We start from the raw sequence: 23,448 nt of genomic DNA, 5'->3' as shown, positions 1-23,448 counted from the left end.
TTCTTTATTTATGATATCCATTTCAATACATATTGAGAGCTTTGTGCCAAATTGGATTTATTAGCCAATTTCTTTAAATGTAGAAATTCAGTATCACATTTTTGCCTACATTTCCCACAGTGCTCTCTGGTGGTGACCTCCAACTTATCCAACCTGAGCTCCAACAGACTGCGTAGCATCCAGAAGAACCAGACACCGGTGGTTGGCTTTGATTATCTGTATAAATGTGTGGAGAGAGGCGTTCTTCTGTCTGTGGACGAGTACAAGATGGACACTTCATCTCCAGATTCTCCTCCTCCCTGGAAGTCACTGCAGAGAGCTCCATTAACTTATAAAGGTCTCAAAACATGTACAAAAATATTGCAGGAGGGCTACAAGAAGTACTATCATTGGTGAAGGTTTAGAGACTGACAGGAATTTAATTTTATGATATTTTTTCTTCCTCAGTGTACTAGAAAGGTGTTGTGTTTTGGACCTGACCATAGCATTTTTATTGAACAATCTTTGTCTAAAAAACCTGCCGATTGTAGTTAAGACTTGGAATAATAATGTGTTTCTGTGTCTAATGTTGTTTCTGTTTGTTGTAGCCGAGCTTCCAAAAGGTCCAACCTTGTCAGAGGGACCAGCTGTTGAAAAAAATAATCAGAAGTTCAGGTGGGACCATCATCATCGTCATCCAAACTTCAGACTTAATCTGAATTTAAGTCTTTTTATCTGACTTTCACAGGGGAGATTAAGGTTGAAAGCTACAATAATGGCTATAGACTTCCTGGGTTAAAGGAGATTTGGAGAGTGAAATTATAATAATTAAATAATTAATGAAATAATTATTTTAATGCATCATTATTTTTTTAAACTGTAAATAAATTCTTAAATATAGAATTAATTATATGTCCCTTAAATAAGTGTTTTTATAGTTGTTTTAGTATTTAATTTTTTTTAAAGATTTAAATTAAACCGTCAACTTTCGCCATCTTACTCACTTGGCGGAAGTAAAGCGGTTTAAATAGAAACCCTGAAGTCTGATTGGCTGCTTGAAACTGCAAGAAAATAGAAATTATTCAGTTAGCTGTGATTCTAAAGTCAACATTTTCGCCGGAAACTGCAAAACATAACTTCAATAGTATAATTAGATTGTTTCAATCTATTTATCACAAACTCTAGGTGAGGAAAATAATTTCAATATCTCTGGTTTGGTCTGAAATATCTAATTTAACGAGCGTTAGCCGTCGTTAGCTAGTGGGCGGAGCTAACGTTGATCCGGTAGTTTCCTCCACACAGGGCGACGGTGAGCTCTCTTGTTAACTTATTAGATACTGCAGATCAACTCATCGATATTGAGGCTGGAATTGGTCACCCAGAGTTTCTGCTAAATAATTAGCAAGAAATTAAAACTGTCATTTAACCCTCAACTCATTAATTTACCCAGAATCTACAAAGAGTCGGATTCTGCTCTCCCAGCATTCCCCGATGATTTCCAGGTGGCGAAGTACTCCGTTTTCGGACAGGTGAGGGAGAAGTTTTATCCTCCATTTCTGTTTTGAAGATGGGAATCGTACTGATGGAGGTTTGTCTGCAGGAGAATGGCAGCAGGTTTTGTGTGTTGGAGCTGCAGAGCGCCAAAGGCGAGCAGGGACGGCGCTATCGTGTGGCCAGATACTGGAAGGACGACGTGTTGTCGAAGGTATGAAACCATTAAGACTTATATAAAAATTATACATTATATCTATTTATGAAACCATTAAGTCGTCAGACGAGCTCTGCTCCGTCAGTACACGGAGGATTTGGGCCGTGCTAAGAAAATAAAGAATAAATAAAAATAAAAGAATGAAGTCATAAAATTACCACCACAAAGTGATAATACTATGACTTTATTCTTGTAATACTATAACTTTATTCTAAAAATATGACTTTATTCTGGTATTACTACGAATTATTCTTGAACTATTTTGAGTTTATTCTTGTAATTCTATGGCTTTATTCTCAATATAGTATTGTTTTATTTTATTTGTTCTCATGACCCTAATTCTCCATCATACTGTAAGGGCTCATGTGTGCAAAATTTATATTTTCAGTAGGATTTTAAATCAAAGGAATTTAACATTTGGATAAGGTAATGGCTGTTTTAATCCTGCATATTTATTAAAATCCTCATTTCAGTGTAACAGTACAACAGATGCATAATGATCCAAATATTTGGTGTCTTTGAAACCGTTTTTTAGCAAAATCTGAAACAGATCAGAAGTTCCTGACTTATCTCTTAAATGTTTCTGCTTTTTGTCTCCCGGGTTTTCCTTAAAATCATTTTTGGAATAAAACGGTCTTAAATGGTTTTTCCAACAGAATGCAGCTGTGATGGATCGGCTGGTGTTCCTGTCCACCTCAGAAGAAGCTGTGGACATTTACAAGGCGCTGAGTGAAGAACTGGAGCGCTCTGAGCTGCAGAGGATGAGCAGCTTACCTGCTGAGGCTCCACACCTGGGCTCTGCCCCCCTGCAGCAGGTCTTACACACGCTGCACCACATGTGGCAATGTACAGGGGCAGTCATAGCCTGTTATGTCTGAATGCTGGGTGAACAGCATTCAGACAAGACAACTAAAATCTCATTTTCAAAGAATGATTTTGTGCATTAAAGTGTAATGAACATGTTTTGTATGATCCTAACCTGTTGGAGGAACCTTTATAGGTCACATTTAATTACCTTCTGAATTTAATGTTTCTAATATTCTCTCTGAATGACCTTCAGCTGTTGTTGGAGGAAAAGCTGAGCTCCGGTGATTTGTCTCCTGATGTGGCGGCGTTTGTAGAGCTTCTGTGGACCGAAGCTCTCGGTTGCCTTGAGAACGTTCTCCGAGTTCCCATCTCCGATCTCAGCCTGAACGATGTGGGTTTGCACCGATCTGCAGTCAGATCAGGGTCAGATCCGAGGCTCCGTCCTGATGAAGCTGTTGCTGTTTCAGGTGAGCAGAGCTGAAGGCCTTCTGCTTCAGGCTCAGAGGAAACTGAAGGAGGGAAACGAGGAAGAGGCGACGTCTCTCCTGGGCGAGGTTTTCACCCTGCTGCCTCACCAGGAGCCCAGACCTCAGTCACCTACAGCCTGGTTTCTGTCTCGGAAGCTGGATCTCTGTCAGGTAATACCAACGCACAGCTTTATGGTGGGATTTTTACACCAGAAATTCCCAAACACTTTGATGAGCATTAGCTTCTGGCTGGATATGCTACAAAATATGTAACGACACATCAATATTAGAATGTGTTTTTCTTTCTATTTAATAACTTTTACATTAGTTTAGTCTAAATTTTGCCTCATGTCCTTTGATTTTAGTTGCCATGACTTCTGTAGTGGACAGTTTTATTATCAGATAAATTGATGTGACATTATTATGATGTTTATGTCACTCTAAGACGCTGAATCAGTGACAAAGGGCAACTATGGTGGAGTAAAAAATAAAATAGTTTACCACAATCCCCTCTTTTTATTATAGGAAAATAATTAATATTTAATATTAGGCCTGTCATGATAACAAATCTTGTTGGACAATAAACTATTCAACAAAATTGGGGATTTTATCCAATTTTGAAAATAGCATTATTATGCCATTTTCAAGTAATGGCATAGTAATCCAAGAACACATTCTTGAATTATTATTAAAATTGTCCTTCAAAAAAGGAATGGTTGAGAACAAAACAACAAACTGGAGATTTTTGTCACCCAGATTTTAGTTGAAAGAAAAAAATAAGAAATTATGCAAATAGAAATTATTGGGCTCATTTTAATTTGTCAGTCAATTAATTAATTTATTTCTTACTGTGACTATTTTTTTCTCCTCTTCTCTCCACCTTTCTAGCTAGCGCCCCCTGCGGGCCCCCACTGCTTGGCTAACTTGATTGATTGTTTTTCCTGCAGTTAATCCGTGATGTTCTGAATGTGAGCGAGACGACCATGAACAACCCGAAGCCGTCCTCCGTGGGGAAGTACCGCGCACTTCGCTGCCACATCGAAGCCATTCCCCGCTGCAGCTCAGTGTTTCAGAACGTCGCCGCCCTGCTGGCTGACAGGTCCATTATGATGATGATGATTTATTCCAGACAAACATTTCACCAACAAAACAATAATAATAAAGACTTGCATCTACCTGCATAGACACATAAATAATATATACCTTTTTACACACCCACTTATATTTACACAATATACACAAACCTGCAGCCAAGTTGTCATATTAATAATAATATGACAACAGATCCTCAACATAAACCTTTTTGGAAACAAAACAACTAACATCTCTGTGTGTCTTCAGGTCGGTGCAGATCCAGCAGATCATGCGGGTCAACAGAGCGGTGGAGCTTCAAACGTTTCAGAGCGAGATCGGGAACGTTAAACCCCTCCTCCATTCATCCAGCCCCAGCAACTTTGTAGGAATCATGTCCAGGTGAGCAGTGGGCAGCAAAAAAGAAAAATAAATTAAACTATATTATTTTATTTATTTTGTAATTATTTATTGGGTTTTATGTTTAAGTTTTGGCATTAGTTTCCACCAAATATGAGGCTGTTGTAGCGCTTTAGCATTAGCTTCCACCAAAAGCAGTGTTGGTTTAGAGCTTTAGCAGAACTAATGCTTATGCTTAGTTAGCAGTGGCCACCACAGTTAACTTTGGCATCGTTTGTTTCATGTATGTGTGAAAAACTGTATCTGGCTCCTCAGAGGTCTGCTGCTTCCCCATGTGGGAGTGGAGCAACATGGGATTACGAGAACGGACGTCGGGAACCTTGGCAGCGGGATTTACTTTGGTGATGCTGTGAGGTTGGTTTGAATAAATATTCAATGGTCTTGTATGTTTATTGGTGTGAAAACAACAACGTTAGAACAGTTTTGGATCTTCTGGTTGGCCTGCTGCACTCTCGGCTCTCTCTGTTTTCTCAGCACCAGTCTGAAGTACGCCAAACCCAGTGAAACAGACGGATCGCGCCTCCTGCTGGTCTGCGATGTGGCTCTGGGGGTTAGTAAGGATCTCTATAAGAGAGACCAGACTCTGACCGAGGCTCCTGAAGGCTACCACAGCGTTCACGGAGTCAGACAAACCAACAAAACTACATCTGATTTTGAGGTGGGAACAGAAGAGCTGCATGTTCAGCATGTTAAAGCTCTGCTGCACCTTGAGGAAACTGATTACTGTTTTCTGTCTGTGCTGCAGGATGACGAGTATGTAGTTTACTCTCTTGACCAAGTGAAGATGAAGTATGTAGTTCAGTTCAGAGAGGAAGGAGATGAGCAGAAGAATTTCAGTCCAGACATCAACCTGTCTGCAGAACCCATTGAGCCTGCTGAGAACCCGGGTGAGCTGCAGATACTGGCAATACATCACCATGATACTGTACTTTTGCTGCTACTCTACAAGAATTTTGATAGAGGAGCCACTTAAAAGCATTCAGAGAAAAGGCACCACAAAAGGCACCTGCGCCGCACTTTGGACACCCCTGATTTAATTGAATGTCGCAGTAACCATGTATCTATAAAGAATTTAGTAATTAAGACGTCTTAGTGGATTTCTGCTGTGGGTTAATAGCAAGCATTGACCTGAGATAATTTGTAATCCATCCAGCTTCTGGAAAAAAATGTAATTAAAAAATTAAATCAAGTGATTTAATAAACTAGGTTTTAATAAAGATAAAATAAAAAGCTTCTGTGTGGTTTCTGCTTTCAAACACATTCCCATCTGACAAGCCACTCTGTCTGCAGATCTCCCTTCGGAAGATGTGGAAGAAGATCTAGAAAATGTGAAGAACCCTCTGGAGGACGTTAAAGCTGGACTGTTGGACAGTTCAGGCCAGCAGCTCCCCCTACAGGCCGTCCATGTGAAGTGCAAACTGATGGATCTGCTCTCCCAGGTTGGAAAGAGAATCACCTGGATCAGCTTGGTGACACATTAATCCTGGTTCTGGATCTGATTCAGACTTTTTCCTCTGTCAGGTCATCATCTTCCAGAAATACACCAATCAGAGCTCAGAGCCCATCGAGGCGAAGTACGTCTTCCCGCTGGACGACTCGGCTGCCGTGTGCGGATTTGAAGCTTTCATCAATGGGAAACACGTGGTGGGAGAGGTAATCTGAAGCAAAATATTTCACAAAACAAGATACAACCTAATTTAGAAAGCAACTGGACAGCGCGGACAATGGATCAATTTGGTCTTATGTTCATCAATTGATTCATATCAGGCTGAAAAACATTTTATTACAAGTTATTTCATAAGATTTTTTTGACAGGTGTCGCTAATCCATCTCATTTGCTTTTGCTGCTCCTCTTTTTCTGGCCATATTGTTAAAAAGATAGTGGAGTAGGAGATATGATAAGCAGATCCATCCTTTGCTACAAATAATCAAATCTTTACTAAAAGAATGCGGTTACTGCATATTGGGAAAGAAAGTAAAAGAAATTAATTATTATTTTGTATTTTTAATTTTGTACAATTTGCAGAATTTCTGTAATTAATCATCAGAATACAAAAGTATTTGTTAGTAGAAGTTCTAATTGAAACTCCTCAAAAAAAGTTTTTTTTTTTTTTTTAGAAAGTAATATTATGAAACCAGTCACCAATGTGTGCCTATAAAAAATAATGTACAACTTTTAGAGTATATGAACTCAGCATTTGGTTCATGCTATGTTTGGTTGGGGCTGTTTTGCATCACTTACTGCATCCATGTGGTGTAGCATGGAGGTTCAATGGCAGCCCAGGCTGCTTTTCAATTTGATTTTAATCTGCTGCTGTTTTCAGGTGAAGGAGAAGGAAACGGCTCGTAAGGAGTACAAACAGGCGATAGCGAAAGGCCACGGAGCGTACCTCATGGACCAGGACGCTCCTGTATGTCCAGGAACATCTGATGGTTTCAGGAACGTATCCCAGCCTTTCTGATTGGTTCCTCTCTGCAGGATGTGTTCACCATCAGCGTGGGCAACCTGCCGCCTGGCGCCACCGTCCTCATTAAGGTGACCTTTGTGTCAGAGCTGGTGGTCAGAGACGGGAGCATCCTGTTCTCCCTGCCAGGCAGCGTGGCTCCATGGCAGGAAAGCGCCGCGCTCAACCAGACCACACAGGTAGGGGGCGGAGCCAGTACTCAGAGGCGGGGCTAGTATTTGATGGGCCTTTAGAAAAGTTTGAGGAAATTCTTTTAAAATAGTTGCCATTGGGTGGCAGCAAAGCACAAAACTTAATAGAATGATGTGTTGTTCCACTTATCTAGATCCTGCCACTAAACCGCCATCTTGGTAGGCCAGCATAGCGCAAAGCATAGCGATCCCGTGGCTTTGAGATCAACAAAAAGAAAATATATTGACACTCTCGATCAAAGTGCAAGAAAAATGTACATCTACAAAATGGCTGCTGTACGTACTTGTAGGAAAATACATGTAGGCCACATGTTCGGCTTGGCTAGCAGATAAAAGCTACATTAGCTAAGTTAATTTTGCTAAATCAGCAGTAAGTTCTACAGTGAATACCACTAAAATTTATCTTACCCAGAGGTGGGTAGGGAACTCAAAAATAGAGTAATAGTTGCATTGTACTTGTATAGTTTATAAGTTGTTGTTGTCATAATAGCTCCATAGCAACTATCATGACAGTTAGTTACAGATACCTACCAAGATGGCTGCAGAACCCATGGCTTATTCTTCTAAAGAGTCATGTAGTGGGTCTTAAAATTTTTAAGTGTAAATGTGATTTATTTATAAAAAGGAATGGATATTATTATCATTTTATTTAGGCAGTTTAGGAATAATTTTACATTAAAACCTTGATATTGTTAATCGAAGATCATCTTATGTGTTCTCTAACCCATCAGGTCTCTGTGGAGAAGGTCTGTGTGGCCAACGAAGCAGCGAGGTGAGAATAATTAAATTTAGTTGTTTTTTTTAACTCATAATGCCACTGATCTGTTTTCTTATTGGATTTGGATCATTTAACCTTTAACCTTTTTGTTTGGCTAAGTAAATGTGAAGAAATGGACTATTTCTCTTTTTGGTCTTCAGAGAGTTTACGTTGGACATGTCGGTGGAGATGCCCTTTGAGATCTCTAGCCTGACCTGCATCACCCATCAAGTCAAAATTAAGGTGCCGTTTTTAATAAAAACAATCATATCATCTGCATATTGCTACATAATCTGCAAGTTAATCTGTTTTTCTGGGTTCATATTTAGTATTTTTATAGTTTCAGATCTTAAACTTGTTTTTTGGAGGTGAATCTTTACTGTTTACTTGTTTCTTATTTTTATGCAATTCATTTTGTTTGTATTTTGATGTACAGAGGACTGACTGTAAGGCGGTGATCAGTGTTCTGCCGGGTCAGGTCCTGGGGTCAGATGGTTTCCAGATGTCTGTCACTCTCTCTGAGGTTCATCTTCCCAGAATGTGGGTGGAGAAACACCCAGACAAGGACAGCCAGGTCTGTTTGTCCTTCCCCCTTCCACACCAATCTGTTTTCAAAGAGCCCCAGTACTGAACCCTGAGGCACTCCACACTAAGGGAATTAACCCTCCACTCTGCTGCAGGCCTGCATGCTGGTTTTCTACCCAAACTTTGAGTTTGACTCCAGCTCTGAAGGCAGTGAAGTTGTTCTTTTGCTGGACACGTCTGAGTCCATGAAGGGGGAATCGTTCCAGCTGGCCCAGAAAATCGCCCTGCAGGTTTTAAAGACTCTGAAGAACGACGTCAAAATCAACATTGTTTTGTTTGGAACAGGTTGGTATAAGAGCAGAGAACTGGTTAGAATACTATAACTCATTGTTTAATTTTGGGACTGGATGTTATTTAAAACAACCAAATCAAATCTTCAAACAGCCGTACTTTTCAGAGATTTTTCCCAAACTTGCACTCTGATTTCCAGAAACGCACCAGTTACTTTCCATCATACAAGTTGCTTTCCTGGAACTTGCAGGACACTTTCCAAGAAATTAAATATTACTCTTCCAGAACATAAGGTCTTCTTTCCTAAGACTTCTAGATTTCTATTCTCTAACTTGCAGGTTACTTTCCATGAAGTTATAGGTCACTTTTTTTCAACCTGAAAGTTCACATCCTGGGAGACATTCATGTAACCTTCAGCATACAAAGTGCACTTTCTAAAAGTCTCCTGTAAATGATTTAAAAGTTGCAGAAAGGACCCTGTTGGTTCCTTGAAATTGTCCTCTAAGCTGCTAAAATGACTCGGTAGGAAAGTACAGACTATATTTGATAATAGTACTGAAATATCTTAATACCATCCAGTTAATTTCTGCATCTGACTTTTCACCTCTTGATTTAAAACTTGTGTTGCTTTATTTAGTTTCTATATTCAGGAGCATCTTCTCTCCATCAGCCTGGCTTTGTTTTTTGATTTGCCTTGTTTTTGGTTTTCAGATCACGCAGAAGCTTTTCTGACGGCTCAGAAACTCAACGAGGTTCAAGCTGAAGCCAAGAAGTTCATCCAGGTGAGTTCAGACTCTTTAATGTTTTTATTTGGAGAAAATGCTAAAAACTGTACATGCTTTATCTTTATAGGTAATTTAAAAGATTATTTAAAAAAACTGCACTGGTTTTATTTGCAATGATTAGCTGTATTTCAAACTACTATTGAAACCAGATATTTATATGAATTGCATAAAAATCAAAACTTTTTGTATTCTGTCATTAAATCAAACACAAATATTTATATTTTAGGTTACTTGTGATTATTATTTGTATTGTAAATGATTTTAAAAATCCAAAACTCAATCCTTTAGATTATGATGTCATGGCTCTGCAAGGTTCTGACGGGTCAGTTCAAAAACATTTGAGTTAAATGGAGGAATATTCATAAACATTAATAAACATAACTGACCTAAAACAAGGAATATTCAGTCTGAATATGGGAATGTGTTTTTTATTTTATTTTTTTTATTTTAATTATAATTTCCGATTTTGGAATTGAAGCTGATCGTGATTAATCGATTATTGAAATAATTGTTAACTAATTTCAGTCATTGTTTAATCATAAACTAGAGTACACAAACTGTAAAATAGACAATTTGCTGGAAGAGCAACACATTAATGGTAGTAATTAAACCAAAACTGTACAGAAAATATATTCTTTGCTATAAATAACCCTAAAGCGTACTCTAAAGAAATGCTGTTTTATTGCATTTTAGGCAATAAAATGTTTGTTTTCTTATTTTAAAAAGGAATTTAATTGTTTCTTTATTTCCAGCTTTTAATGTATTTCCAATATTGTATGAAGAAACTAAAGTGGTTAAATGTAACAAATGATTAATGTAAAAGAATAAAAAATGATTACTAAAATAATAATTAGTTGTAGTTCTACTTGGAATTAAAATATATTTCCAAACTTTACCAGTAATTCTCTTCTGTCTGCTGTTAGAGCTGCTCCTCAGTAGGGGGCAGCACTGAGCTGTGGCGGCCTCTCCGGGCGCTCAGCCTGCTGCCGGCGTCCACCGGCGTACGAAATCTGCTGCTGCTGTCGGACGGCCACATCCAGAACGCGGCGGCCACCCTGCAGCTACTCAGAGACAACGTCCAGCACAGTCGTCTCTTCACCTGCAGCTTCAGGTGAGGAAGGTCTTCATTCCTCGCTTCCTTTTCATTTTTAGTTTCTCTTCATACCAGGTGACGTGGCTGTTTGTCATTTCAGCTCCACAGCCAATCGCCACATGTTGAGAGCCCTGGCTCAGGCAGGGGGTGGAGCTTATGAGTTTTTCGACTCTAAAGCGAAGTACACCTGGGCTGAGAAGGTGAGACTTTCTAATTCACACGACAAACTCAAATTCAACTTTTCTGTCGGACAAAAGTTTGAGTCGTAATCACAGTGTGACTGTGGACAGTTGAGGCTACCGCCCACTCACTCCTAACATAGCCTTACTAGCTAATTAGCTTTTTTGGTTCTATCATATGCAAGTGCAAATTTATCCCCAGACGGCTGGTTATGGTTTTTACATTTTTGTAGAACTCATGCCAACCCCCCATAAGATACCGCCCTGGGTGGTTGCCCATGTTGCCACTAACTATAGGTTTATTAAAAATTCTCTGCAGGTCTGGTCAAAAATGTTGGGTGATGTTAACTCTCACCTGGAGGTGGCAGTATTTCTTAATTTGACCAAACTTCAGCCTCACTGAAGTTATTGACCTTGGTCAACACGGCGAGTCACAAAATGTCACTTTTAATGTCTTGCATTATATCATTTTAAATTGAGCAACACAAAATCAGTGATTTTGATTGCAAAAATATTACAGAAATAATCATGAGATTCTGGATGAACTGATCAGTAAAAAGAAGCACCTATGGAATTTAGAGACGGCTATTTATCAATATTTTAACAATTGAATGGTTTTTATCAATACACAACTGGCCCTTGACAACATTCATAATCTTTATATGAACCAAAATGAAAGTGAGTCTAATTCATCCGTAGAGTTCGCTACAGGTTGCATTTTGCATGGAAAACATTCATCCTGAAGATTAATTTGAGTGTTTATCAGTTGAACTGGAGACGTTGTGACACCTGAACATGTTGTGGCTGCAGGTGGAGCGCCAGGTGAAGCGCATGTCGTCTCCCGGCTGCAGCTCCGTCTCCGTGAAGTGGCAGCAGTTCAACCCCAGAGCTCCTCCAGTTCAAGCCCCGAAGCAGCTGACCGCTCTGTTCAACGACTGCCACACGCTGGTTTACGGCTTTGTGCCCCACTGCACTCAGGTATTCAACTGGTTCTTCTTCTCTGCTGCCACCTGCTGGGCCAGGTTGATCGTTGATCAGAGAAATTACAAAGGAGAGTTGAGTTGATCATGAGCTGCCTGCAACTAATGATTAAAGATAAAATTAATCATATTTGTGATTTTCCATCCAGGCGACTCTTCTTGGAGATTTGCGTGGTCAGGAGCTTCAAACCATGGTGTCAACAACAGAGCTGCAGAAGACCAGAGGAACGGTAAGGCTCTGTTTATTATCGGTATAAACACATTGAAATATGAAAAACATTCAACCTCAGCTTTGATTTGTTGCTTTAGTTTCTTCATAAGCTCACAGCAAGAGCCCTGATCAGAGACTACGAGGATGGAAACCTTGATATCACCGAAGCTGAACACGAGGTCAGCATGCGCGTCACCTTTGACCTCAAATCAGAGCTAAACTTTGTTGAAACTCCTGTTTTTGTGTTTTCAGGGTAAAAAAGCAGAGCTGAAGTCCTTCATCATCGATCTGAGCAAAGAGTTCTCCATACTGTCTCAGTTCACCAGCTTCGTGGCCATCGAAGAGAGGGTCTGTTTGTTTTCATGCCGTGTTCAGAGTTGTTTTTGAATCAAACCAAAGTAATTTTTCCTGTTTTAGGATTCTGAGAAGGCAGACGATGGAGTCACAGACATCCCAAAGCTGATCGCAGAGGAGGATGTGGACTTCTTGCCATATATCAGCTGGAGTCTTCCTGAGGACAAAGAAAAAGTGAAAATATTTCTGTTAAAATTCCTGGGGATTCAAAACTCTATGAAGATGTTTAATCTGTGTGGCTATTTTTAAAATATTTTTTTTCAGCTGCACCAGCCTCCATTTTTTCTTACCTCTGTGTAAATTTGATGTACTGGTAGGAATAGAAAACAAAAAGTCCAAGTGTTGATCCCTGAGGGACACCACATGTTTGAATTGCAGCTATATTTATTGCTAAAGGAAACATGATCAGATTTAGGTCAGCTCTTTAAGCTTTTTGATTGTCTTTGTTACAGTAAAATACACGGAGATTGTTGGAAGGTTCAAGGATTTTAAAGAAATGGTTAATTCTTCTTTTCATAATACCCTAACCTCAAGTTAATATTTGTGAGAAATAGTTAAATATTGTACTTGTAACTGATTTTCTTCTATATGCTCTCTTCTTTTCAGATTGTGGTTTGTGATGTAGAGGTATTGATTATTTTCTTAACTTAAATGTTAAGCAAGAATTACAGCTTGAATAAATATATCTTACTTTTTGGTATTTTAGATGAACAATGATTTCTACAATAAATTTGAAGCAACTGAAGTGATCAGATGTGGATAATACCTTTCTAATGAACTTTCTGTTCCTGCTTCTGTTTCTTTTACAGTTATCTGGAGAAAGCGATTCCGAGGTACGAACCTTCATGCATAAATCTAGTGTTTGTATCATATGGCTTTACCTTTATAGTATGATGCTTTAATACTTAACAAGAACAAGTATTCATGGAGTACTTATAAGGAAATTTTAAGGCAGCTTTAGGCAGGTTTTGACTATGAGACCCATACAGATTTTTTGGATCTTTTACTTAACCTTCCTCATTAGTTGAAAGCATTTTCATATTGTACGTAATCTGGTCTTTCACTTCTGCACAAACTGCAGCTCAGACAGAAGCTGATCACAGCTTCACTGTTTCTCTCTTTATTGCTGCCAGTTTTTCAGAGACAAGCTGCTAAATCAACATCATTCTGCAGCAAAAGTTACCGCATTTTTAAAAAAAAACTGATTTTAAGAAAGATTTACATCTGACAGAAAGGGATTGTAATGTTGTTTTTTTACTTGAACATTGATTTCAATTAATAAAACTTTAAACACCATAAGTGATCAAGTGTAGATCTTTCCTTTCTAATTCAATTTCCTGCTTTCTGTTTGTTTCTTTTACAGAACTATGAAGTGCGGGAGTACGATGTAAGAACCTTCACACACAGATCTAGTATCTGGCTCTGATGTTTTTATAGATTTTTTCACTACAGGATATTTACAGATGATTCAAAGATTTTGATGACTTGATTGTTATGTTTCTCTGTTACAGATGGACGATGTAGCTTGTTACAGTGCAGCACGTCGTAAGGTAACATGGAGTTTTCACCACTTGTTTTTTTAGTTGCGTCTCTACAGTTTTTATTGATGTTTTCACTGCAGGATATTTACAGATGATTCAAAGATTTTATGGAGAAGCACAAAAGGTGTTTCTTCTTTCTCCTAACTTACAGTTATAGGTACCAGTATGACTGTACTGGTTCCTGTAACTGTCCTTCCAGGGTTTTTATGGTGTCATTTTTTTGTATTTTCTCTAAGTGGCAGTATTGATTATTGTTTCTATTAAAGGAATGTATCCTTAGTATTTTACTTGAACAGTGATTTCAATTAATAAAACTTTAATAAATAAATAACATAAATGATCAAGTGTAGATCTTTCCTTTCTAATTCCCTTTCCTGCTTTTTGCTTGTTTGTTTTACAGGACTATGAAGAGTCGGACAATGTAAGAACCTTTATACACATATCTAGTATCTGGGTCTGATGTTTTTATTGATGTTTTCACTGCAGGATATTTACAAATGATTCAAAGATTTTATGGAGAAGCACAAAAGGTGTTTCTTCTTTCTCCTAACTTACAGTTATAGGTACCAGTATGACTGTACTGGTTCCTGTAACTGTCCTTCCAGGGTTTTTATGGTGTCATTTTTATGTATTTTCTCTAAGTGGCAGTATTGATTATTTTTTCTATTAAAGGAATGTATCCTTAGTATTTTACTTGAACAGTGATTTCAATTAATAAAACTTTAATAAATAAATAACATAAATGATCAAGTGTAGATCTTTCCTTTCTAATTCACTTTCCTGCTTTCTGCTTGTTTCTTTTACAGGACTATGAAGCGTGGGACGATGTAAGAACCTTTATACACAGATCTAGTATCTGGGTCTGATGTTTTTATTTATATGACTTTCTCTTTACATCCGGTTCTTATTTAATGCTAATGCTTAACAAGAACCAGTACTCATGGAGGATCTATAAAGGCTTCAACTGTAACCCCTTACAGTTTTTCTGGGACTTTTACTTCATCTTTCCCATTAGTTGGATAAATTTCCTCTCTGGGATAACTAGGTTATCTAAACGAGTTTGATGCTTTAGCGTCAACAATCCAGTTAACGCAGGTCTAAGAACAGTGAAACCAATGGAGCCTTGACATCAGATGGGATTGATGGATGTTAAACTGTGGCTATCATGACTCCTCTCCTCTGTCCTGCACAGAGAAGGAAGCTCCAGTCCCAGAAATGAAAATGAATAAAATTAAAACCGCCAAAAAAGCTTTTATGGAGAAGCACAAAAGTGTACCAGTACCGTTATACTGGTTCCTACAACTGTCCTTCCAGGGTTTTTATGGTGTCATTATTATGTATTTTCTCTAAGTGGCAGCTAGGTATTGATATTTATTTATTTTTGGCATTTTAGATAAACATTGACTTCAACTAATAAAATAATATTATATTATAATAATAGGGCTGCACAGTGGCGCAGTTGGTAGAGCTGTTGCCTTGCAGCAAGAAGGTCCTGGGTTCGATTCCCGGCCCGGGGTCTTTCTGCATGGAGTTTGCATGTTCTCCCTGTGCATGGTGGGTTCTCTCCGGGTTCTCCGGCTTCCTCCCACAGTCCAAAAACATGACTGTCAGTTTAATTGGTCTCTCTAAATTCTCCCTAGGTGTGAGTGTGTGTGTGAATGGTTGTGTGTCCTGTATGTCTCTGTGTTGCCCTGCGACAGACTGGCGACCTGTCCAGGGTGACCCCGCCTCTCGCCCAGAACGCAGTTGGAGAGGAACCAGCAACCCTCCCAACCCCACTAAGGGACAAGGGTGTAAGAAAATGGATGGATGGATGGATAATTATATTAATCAATATAAGTGATCAGGTGCTGATCATACCATTTACTATTTTAACTCACTTTCTGTCCCTGCTGTCTGTTTGTGTTTCTTTACTAGAAGAAGATGCTCCAGGTAGAAGTAAAAACCTTCACACACATTTATATAATACGACTTTTTAATGAATATGGCTTTCACTTTACAGCATGGTCAGAGTTTCATCTGGGTAATTTTTGGTGGTAAATCTTGACTAAAACCAGTACCTATTGGGAAACATTAAGCTAGCCATAGGAAGGTTTCCAGTATGTGACCCTTGTAGTTCTTTCTGGTCAGCTGGGTTTTGTTTACTTGGGTCTTGAAGTAAGTCTAGGTTTTTTCCACTGGGAATTCGCGCTCTAAGCTGTTAATGTGCTGTTTGGTTCTGCTCCTTGTTATTGTGGACGGGCCGTGAGCGCAGCAGCTGTGATCACCTCTCCACTAATGTACACCTTGAGGTTCTGGTTCTGATGGGCTAAAATAAACCCAGATATTTCATTGAGTTTCATAGAAATTCCTTGCTGACCCAAACATAATGATAAACACTCAGATCAGCTGGTTATTTTGGCATACATATGAATATAGTTACATTGTGGCACTTTATTTTTTTAAATGTGCAACATTCTGGATTCAGATAATGGAGTCAAAAAATGTAAACCAATTCCCACACCTGAACTTTTTTATTTTTAAATCTAAATGAAAAATTAAATTCACATTACACCAAACTAATGTTATGTAATCTGGTCTTTCACTTCTGCACAAACTGCAGCTCAGACAGAAGCTGATCACAGCTTCACTGTTTCTCTCTTTATTGCTGCCAGTTTTTCAGAGACAAGCTGCTAAATCAACATCATTCTGCAGCAAAAGTTACCGCATTTTTTAAAAAAAACTGATTTTAAGAAAGATTTACATCTGACAGAAAGGGATTATAATGTTTTTTTTTTTTTACTTGAACAGTAATTTCAATTAATAAAACTTTAAACAACATAAGTGATCAAGTGTAGATCTTTCCTTTCTAATTCAATTTCCTGCTTTCTGTTTGTTTCTTTTACAGAACTATGAAGAGCGGGAGTACGATGTAAGAACCTTCACACACAGATCTAGTATCTGGCTCTGATGTTTTTATTGATGTTTTCACTGCAGGATATTTACAGATGATTCAAAGATTTTGATGACTTGATTGTTATGTTTCTCTGTTACAGATGGACAAAGTAACTCGTTACTGGGCAGCACGTCCTAAGGTAACATGGAGTTTTCACCACTTGTTTTTTTAGTTGCGTCTTTACAGTTTTTATTGATGTTTTCACTGCAGGATATTTACAGATGATTCAAAGATTTTATGGAGAAGCACAAAAGGTGTTTCTTCTTTCTCCTAACTTACAGTTATAGGTACCAGTATGACTGTACTGGTTCCTGTAACTGTCCTTCCAGGGTTTTTATGGTGTTATTTTTATGTATTTTCTCTAAGTGGCAGTATTGATTATTGTTTCTATTAAAGGAATGTGTCCTTAGTATTTTACTTGAACAGTGATTTCAATTAATAAAACTTTAATAAATAAACAACATAAATGATCAAGTGTAGATCTTTCCTTTCTAATTCACTTTCCTGCTTTTTGCTTGTTTCTTTTACAGGACTATGAAGCATGGGAGGACGATGTAAGAACCTTTATACACAGATCTAGTATCTGGGTCTGATGTTTTTATTTATATGTACGAACTGTCGTGGAAATACTATTTCCAAGCACTGTTCAAGTAAAATCACTCGATCAGGTTTATTCATATATTGTGCACAATACAGAGAGTTTGTAGGACAATCAGTAATGAAGCAGGTCTGGATGAAAAGCTCTGTCAGGCAGAGACAACAAATGAGTTTTATACTAAAGATAAAGAATTAACAACAACGACGAGGCAGCCTGGTTCTGATGCAGCTGCAGAAAACAACTAACCTTCTACATGAAACCCAAATAGTTCTTTTGGTGAGAGTTCATAAACATTTCATATGACATGACTAGCAGATGTGACCTTATTGTAATTTTTCCATCACATGATTATAAATAAATATGATAATATTTAATATTAATCAACACACATTTCCCTCCTCAGTCATCAGAGATAACACAACACTATCCTGGAAGACGTAACAAAAGAAACATATACGCAAGATACGAAAAACCTGCTGGCAGTAACTCTGTCTACTCCATAACAATATGACTGTGTTGGGTAGGAAAAGTCCTCTAGCAACCTCTCCTTGGCAGGGAGGCGATCCTCTATATGTTCTGTCCAGGAAAAGTGAGGAGGTATCATACCAATGATTGAAGACATAAAAAAAAAACCAAGAAGCAATAAAAAAAAAGATAAAAATTTATCACAAAAGGTAATTATGGAGGAGAAAAAGATTAACAATAAAAAAAAAAACATTTAAAAAGAAAAACAAACAAAAAATAATCAGTGTCAAAAAACCAGGCTTAATAGAAAACATATCTAATTACATAACTCAATCTAAACCCAACGTCACAACAACAGTCCATAATAATAATAAAGTAAACAAACAGAGATGTTTACACTATATATTTGGTGTACTTACACACTTCTGAGTTATTAGAGGGAAACTTGTAGTGTATGCAAGTATCTTCTGCTATTTACTGGGTAAGTAAGTGTAGCAGGATTATATTATGTTAATAAAGTATGCACAAGGTATCTCTGGTGTAGTCATGACATACTGTCAGGAAAACTAGAAGAGTACCTATGGAGTACTTGCTTCCAAATCAACCTACAGGAAATGGTACTGAGTATTTACTATAGGATATTTACAGGGTGCCAACAGGGTGCTAAGGTATTTTAGAGAAGATTGAAAGGATAAAGAACAGGGTATCTACTGGTACTTACAGCATACTTGTAGTGGTACTTACAAATGTCATGAGGTATTTACTCAACAAATATTAAGCAAGAGTTAGAACTGGAAGAAATTCATTTTAATTTCTGGCATTTTAATATGAAGTACATCTAATAAACATTAAGCAATAAGTGATCAGGTGCAGATGATGCATTTCTAACCCACTTTCTGCTTGTGTTTCTTTTACAGAGATCTGGAGAGATTGAGGTAGAAGCACAAACCTTCACACATGAATCTAGTATTTGTATCAAATGGCTCAGATGTTTTTAACTGATATAACTTTAACTTTGGAGAACAATCAATGTTTCAGATGGGTCTTATTTGATGGTAATACTTAACAAAAACCAGTACTTATAGAGTATTTATATTGAAACTTCAAGCTGCGTATAGGCAGTGGTATCAACTAGCAATTTTTTCTGGAGCATTTTACTTCACCTTTCTCATTAGTTCAATGTATTATCAATGTCCGAACCTAAACCAGGCCTGTTTACATAAATAGGTTTGGTGCTTTAGCATTAGCGATCCAGTGAACACAGATCTAAAGACAGTGAAAACAATGGAGCCTTAATATGAGATGGGATTGATGGAGATGAAATAAACTGTGGTAATAATGGCTCCTTTCCTCTTTCTTGCACATAGGAGAAACCTCTAGAGTTGGTAGAGAAAGGTTCTACGTACCACAGGAGGACAGAGGCACAGAGTCCGATCCCAGTGGTGAGGCTGCAATCACAAGTTTCAGTCCCCATCTGTTGAACTTTGCTGCATGTCTTCTTCCTCTCTCACAACTTACTTTTATGTCATTTCACTATCAAATAAAGGCCAGGAGCTCTACTGGCAAAAAAAAAAAAAGAAAGAAAGAAAATGAATAAAATGAAACCAATATTCCCCAAAGTTACAGCAATTACTCTTTAAACCTATGCAGAGTCAGTTAAAACTTTAAGGACAGGTGTGTCTTACACTTATTTTCACTGATCCAGATATCTGTATTTACTGAGGTGAAAATGTCACTGACATTTAAATTTTTTGATTTATTACCAAATGAAGTCCAATGATGACCTTCTGTGCTATTGACTGGTTACTTTCAAGTACTGCGTTTGGTGTCAAAGCGCAGCGCACAGAGCTCCTCCTGCAGCTCCACAGCTCAGATGGCTGCACAGACTTGTGACACTTATCTTAATATTAATAATTATAACGGTATTAAGCTGCCGTTATAATTATTGGCAACTACGGACACGTTCATTCGTGGCTATTTTCACGTTTATTGCGCTGTTCAGATTAGTCTCAATGTTTGCAGTTTTCTGGAGCGCAACGTGAAGCTCGACGTCATTCATAGGTAATATATTAGCTTGACATTAGCAAAGACACGGCGGGACGGATCATCCGGGAAATGATGAACAGGGAGAGACTGAGTAAAACTACCTTAATGACGGACAAATTCTGGGATTTATCATGAGTCTCTGCTTATTTCCAAGCCCAAATGAGCAACTTCATGTTCAAAAACGAGCCCAAAAAGGCGCAACCCGCCACTCATTAAATTTGCAAGCGACTTAAAAAAAAATGAAGCCCAAAGCCGCTTATAATAATCGGACTTGGCGACAGAAACTCAAATTAGTTCCAGTTTTTCCACTACAAAATGCGCATCTCCCTCCATTGTTTACATTTCTGTCGCATAGAGAAGTCGGTCACTCGACAAGACGAGTAGAGGAAATACGATTAAATAACAAAAGAAGATAGTAACGCAGTAACGCAAAAATGATTTTGATAAGTAACTGTAGTCTGACTACTGGATTTGAAATAGCAACGCGTTAGATTACTCGTTACTGAAAAAAGTGGTCCGGCGTCAGTAACACGTTACTGACATCACTGATCATAAGGCATCAGTTTAATCTTGTTTACCTCTGATTTCCTAATGTTTAGATCAGTCTGATTCATGTAAAGGTAGATACTATTAGGATAAAAAAATAGTCTATAGTTATGTTACTATGAAGTAGGGATAATGACATCTCATTCTGAAAGGAGCTCAAAACGGACAGAACTGAATATCTCATTATCCAAGATTGATTTTGTGCAGAAGATGCTTTGCATCACCCATAGTCCTATCTTAACCTGTTCAGGAGAGCATAAAAGGTCGCCTTTAAGCAAAAATAAGCACCAAGTAATGAATAAAATTGTCCATCCAGGCAGTGTCCTGCACAGTTTTTTAGTTTCTGTTTATGGTCCACATAAATATTTTTGCTTAAACTGAAGAAATGGCATCCAATAATCAGAGCTGTTTAACGTATTTATGTTTAAGGTTCTTGTGTCTGAATTTCTCTGTTGCAGATAGGTATGTCTCTTGCTCCCGAGTCCTCCAGGACAGGAGGACTATTTGCTCACCCCGAGTCCTCCGGGACAGGAGGACTATTTGCTCAACGCGAGTCCTCCGGGACAGGAGGACTATTTGGTTCTGCCCCCTCACCTGCTGGTTTTGGAACCGCATTTGGTGGTTTTGGAGCCTCACCTGCTGGTTTTGGAGCCTCACCTTCTAGTTTTGGAGCCTCATTTGGTGGTTCTGCCCCCTCAACTTCTAGTTTTGGAGCCTCACCTGCTGGTTTTGGAGCCTCACCTTCTAGTTTTGGAGCCTCATTTGGTGGTTCTGCCCCCTCAACTTCTAGTTTTGGAGCCTCACCTGCTGGTTTTGGAGCCTCACCTTCTAGTTTTGGAGCCTCACCTGCTGGTTTTGGAGCCTCATTTGGTGGTTTTGGAGCCTCACCTTCTGGTTTTGCACTTACATCAACATCGCTGTTTGGTAATGTTCGCCAAGCCTCACCTTGCTTTAGGCCTGAGAACCTTGCTCAGTCTGTGAGCGGATTTTCGTTTGGCTCTAAATCAACAGCTTCTTTGAAACCATCTGTACCACTTTCATCATCAGTTCAGCCATTATCAGGAGATTTGTCCAAACCAAGCTCTCTTGCTGATAAAAGTCGAGCATTTTTTGAGCAACCTTCCCCATTTTCTAAATTTCTAACGACAGGCTTCATTTCTTGCGTGCCGGTACCTGAAGAACTTAGTGCTGTACAGCAGGAAGCCACACCTGATTCTTTAGGCGAAGCTCCTTTGACACGTTTAGAATCTGAATGTTTTGCAAATCAAGAAGAGGAACTCTCATCCTTACAACACAATGAAGGACAGACAATGTTGCATCAGGTTCCAGAATCTGATCCAACACCTCTCAATCGTCCTAGATTTATTGGACATTTAAGTCGAGTGTGCAATAGAGCTCCAACACCTTTCTCTAAAATGGGCTCCATCAAACTGGACCGCAGAGTAGCTCCACCACTACCTCTTCAAGTAACTAGAGGAGCTCCACCACCTCCACCTCCAAAGCGCAAAGGAGCTCCTCCACCTCCAGGACCCATTGAAGCTCCTCCTCCTCCACCTCCAGGACCCATTGAAGCTCCTCCTCCTCCACCTCCAGGACCCATTGAAGCTCCTCCTCCTCCACCTCCAGGACCCATTGAAGCTCCTCCTCCACCTCCAGGACCCAGTGGAGCTTCACTACGTCGTCGTCTTCGTCGTAACATCTCCGCCTTGTTATTACGTGGAGATCTACTGGATGATCTGATTGCTAAATCAGATATCCAGACACATCATCCATCCTTTGAGTGAGTTCTTGAACACACAAACCATTCTATCTTTATAAGCACTGAGCTGATATTTTCCATCTTATTACCTGGAATTGAGTCTTTTGTGTTGTGTGATGTTGGTCCAGAGGTCCAGGCCCAGAAGAGCAGAAGCTGAAGTGGATTAAGATCTTCCAACTGCAGCAGGCGGTAAGAAGTTTGCTCCGTTGTTTAAATCGGTCCAAAGAAGAAACTTATATCATGAATCATACATAAAAAAGATCTCCATCTATATTTTATTTTATGAAGTAATAAAAACTTCTGCTCAATTCCAGTATATTTGTCTATTAAGTCCCGTTTGTTTCTGTAAGTGTGAATAATCGAACTCTGATGCGAACCAAAAAACTGAACTCTGGTCCATCTACAAACTTCTGTCTCAGTTTGGTTGAAGTGACTTCTGGTGTGGTTTGAATGTGAATGCCAAGCGAACCAGACACCGCTCCAAAAGCAGGAAGCGGACAATAGTGCAGGGCATTCGGGGTAAATACAACCAAAACAAATGCGTGACTAGTGGTAGTGGGAGAAATAGCTCGTGGTCTTCTATCAACGACAGAAGAGAAATCCTACAACCGCTAAAATCTGACTACTCCTTTTTTATTTACATTTTCTGAAGAAGGAAGATGCACTCAGCTTCTTTTTCAGAAGTTTTTGTGTCGTTTCCTTCAGCGGTTCTTGGTGCAGCGCCACCACAGACGAAGAGGGAAACAGGTTTTTCTATTAGTTTTGATCGTTTGATAGTGCAGTGCGAAAGCAAACTGCACCGTAAGAAAATGCTACAAGTGTTGCAATTTGCTGCTGTTTGGAATAAGATAGCTGTTGGACAGATAGACTCATATCTAACTCTACATTACTGGAGTCAGATAGTTGTTGCTGTGAGGTGCAGATGTGCTGCTTAGTCTACAACCAACCGCCTCTTGTCTCATCTGTCCAAACAATGTTGTTATTTTAAAGAATAGAAGTTTCTTCAAAGGTTCCAAGCAAATGTAAAACATGCTGTAAGATCTGCAGTGGGATATTTATTGATCTAAAAAGGCATTCGATACAATAAATTAAAAAGCTGCTGCTCCATAAAGTTATTTTGATAACAGATGCCAATTTGTATGAATTGATCAGTCTCAATATGCTTCAATATTACCGGTGGTGTCCCATAAGCCTCAATACTGGGTATAAGATTGTTTATTATGTATGTAAATGAGAAATGTCATGGATGCAGAGATAATTAAGTTTTTGTTGATG

The 23,448-nt window shown here is 38.7% G+C and overlaps 1 protein-coding gene across 6 annotated transcripts in view; it reads left to right on the top strand.

The window, feature by feature from the left end:
- The window catches only part of LOC122839745 (protein mono-ADP-ribosyltransferase PARP4-like), a 36,684-nt gene that overhangs the window by 9,467 nt on the left and 3,769 nt on the right, over positions 1 to 23,448 (top strand). The window contains exons 3-43 of one of the 6 annotated variants that reach the window (XM_044131662.1): positions 121 to 337; positions 588 to 654; positions 1,430 to 1,508; positions 1,580 to 1,684; positions 2,344 to 2,502; positions 2,748 to 2,885; positions 2,962 to 3,132; positions 3,909 to 4,060; positions 4,303 to 4,434; positions 4,708 to 4,806; positions 4,927 to 5,110; positions 5,198 to 5,339; positions 5,743 to 5,891; positions 5,974 to 6,105; positions 6,777 to 6,863; positions 6,932 to 7,096; positions 7,840 to 7,880; positions 8,027 to 8,108; positions 8,302 to 8,439; positions 8,546 to 8,735; positions 9,393 to 9,463; positions 10,390 to 10,577; positions 10,660 to 10,759; positions 11,549 to 11,716; positions 11,868 to 11,948; positions 12,028 to 12,108; positions 12,182 to 12,277; positions 12,347 to 12,457; positions 12,890 to 12,910; positions 13,093 to 13,116; positions 13,647 to 13,670; positions 13,795 to 13,833; positions 14,225 to 14,245; positions 14,631 to 14,651; positions 16,712 to 16,735; positions 16,860 to 16,898; positions 17,290 to 17,313; positions 18,740 to 18,757; positions 19,190 to 19,264; positions 20,873 to 22,194; positions 22,302 to 22,362. In XM_044131662.1, the coding sequence (XP_043987597.1) occupies positions 121 to 337; positions 588 to 654; positions 1,430 to 1,508; positions 1,580 to 1,684; positions 2,344 to 2,502; positions 2,748 to 2,885; positions 2,962 to 3,132; positions 3,909 to 4,060; positions 4,303 to 4,434; positions 4,708 to 4,806; positions 4,927 to 5,110; positions 5,198 to 5,339; positions 5,743 to 5,891; positions 5,974 to 6,105; positions 6,777 to 6,863; positions 6,932 to 7,096; positions 7,840 to 7,880; positions 8,027 to 8,108; positions 8,302 to 8,439; positions 8,546 to 8,735; positions 9,393 to 9,463; positions 10,390 to 10,577; positions 10,660 to 10,759; positions 11,549 to 11,716; positions 11,868 to 11,948; positions 12,028 to 12,108; positions 12,182 to 12,277; positions 12,347 to 12,457; positions 12,890 to 12,910; positions 13,093 to 13,116; positions 13,647 to 13,670; positions 13,795 to 13,833; positions 14,225 to 14,245; positions 14,631 to 14,651; positions 16,712 to 16,735; positions 16,860 to 16,898; positions 17,290 to 17,313; positions 18,740 to 18,757; positions 19,190 to 19,264; positions 20,873 to 22,194; positions 22,302 to 22,362 (5,238 nt within the window). Of the gene's footprint in view, positions 1 to 120; positions 338 to 587; positions 655 to 1,030; positions 1,165 to 1,429; positions 1,509 to 1,579; positions 1,685 to 2,343; positions 2,503 to 2,747; positions 2,886 to 2,961; positions 3,133 to 3,908; positions 4,061 to 4,302; positions 4,435 to 4,707; positions 4,807 to 4,926; positions 5,111 to 5,197; positions 5,340 to 5,742; positions 5,892 to 5,973; positions 6,106 to 6,776; positions 6,864 to 6,931; positions 7,097 to 7,839; positions 7,881 to 8,026; positions 8,109 to 8,301; positions 8,440 to 8,545; positions 8,736 to 9,392; positions 9,464 to 10,389; positions 10,578 to 10,659; positions 10,760 to 11,548; positions 11,717 to 11,867; positions 11,949 to 12,027; positions 12,109 to 12,181; positions 12,278 to 12,346; positions 12,458 to 12,889; positions 12,911 to 13,092; positions 13,117 to 13,646; positions 13,671 to 13,794; positions 13,834 to 14,224; positions 14,246 to 14,630; positions 14,652 to 16,711; positions 16,736 to 16,859; positions 16,899 to 17,289; positions 17,314 to 18,739; positions 18,758 to 19,189; positions 19,265 to 20,872; positions 22,195 to 22,301; positions 22,363 to 23,448 lie in introns of those variants that run through there. The other 5 variants (XM_044131663.1, XM_044131667.1, XM_044131664.1 and 2 more) reach the window with 5 other exon arrangements.

Source organism: Gambusia affinis, linkage group LG11 (genome assembly GCF_019740435.1).
Source record: "Gambusia affinis linkage group LG11, SWU_Gaff_1.0, whole genome shotgun sequence".
NCBI lineage: Eukaryota > Metazoa > Chordata > Actinopteri > Cyprinodontiformes > Poeciliidae > Gambusia > Gambusia affinis.
This window is presented reverse-complemented; position numbering and strand designations above follow the sequence as displayed.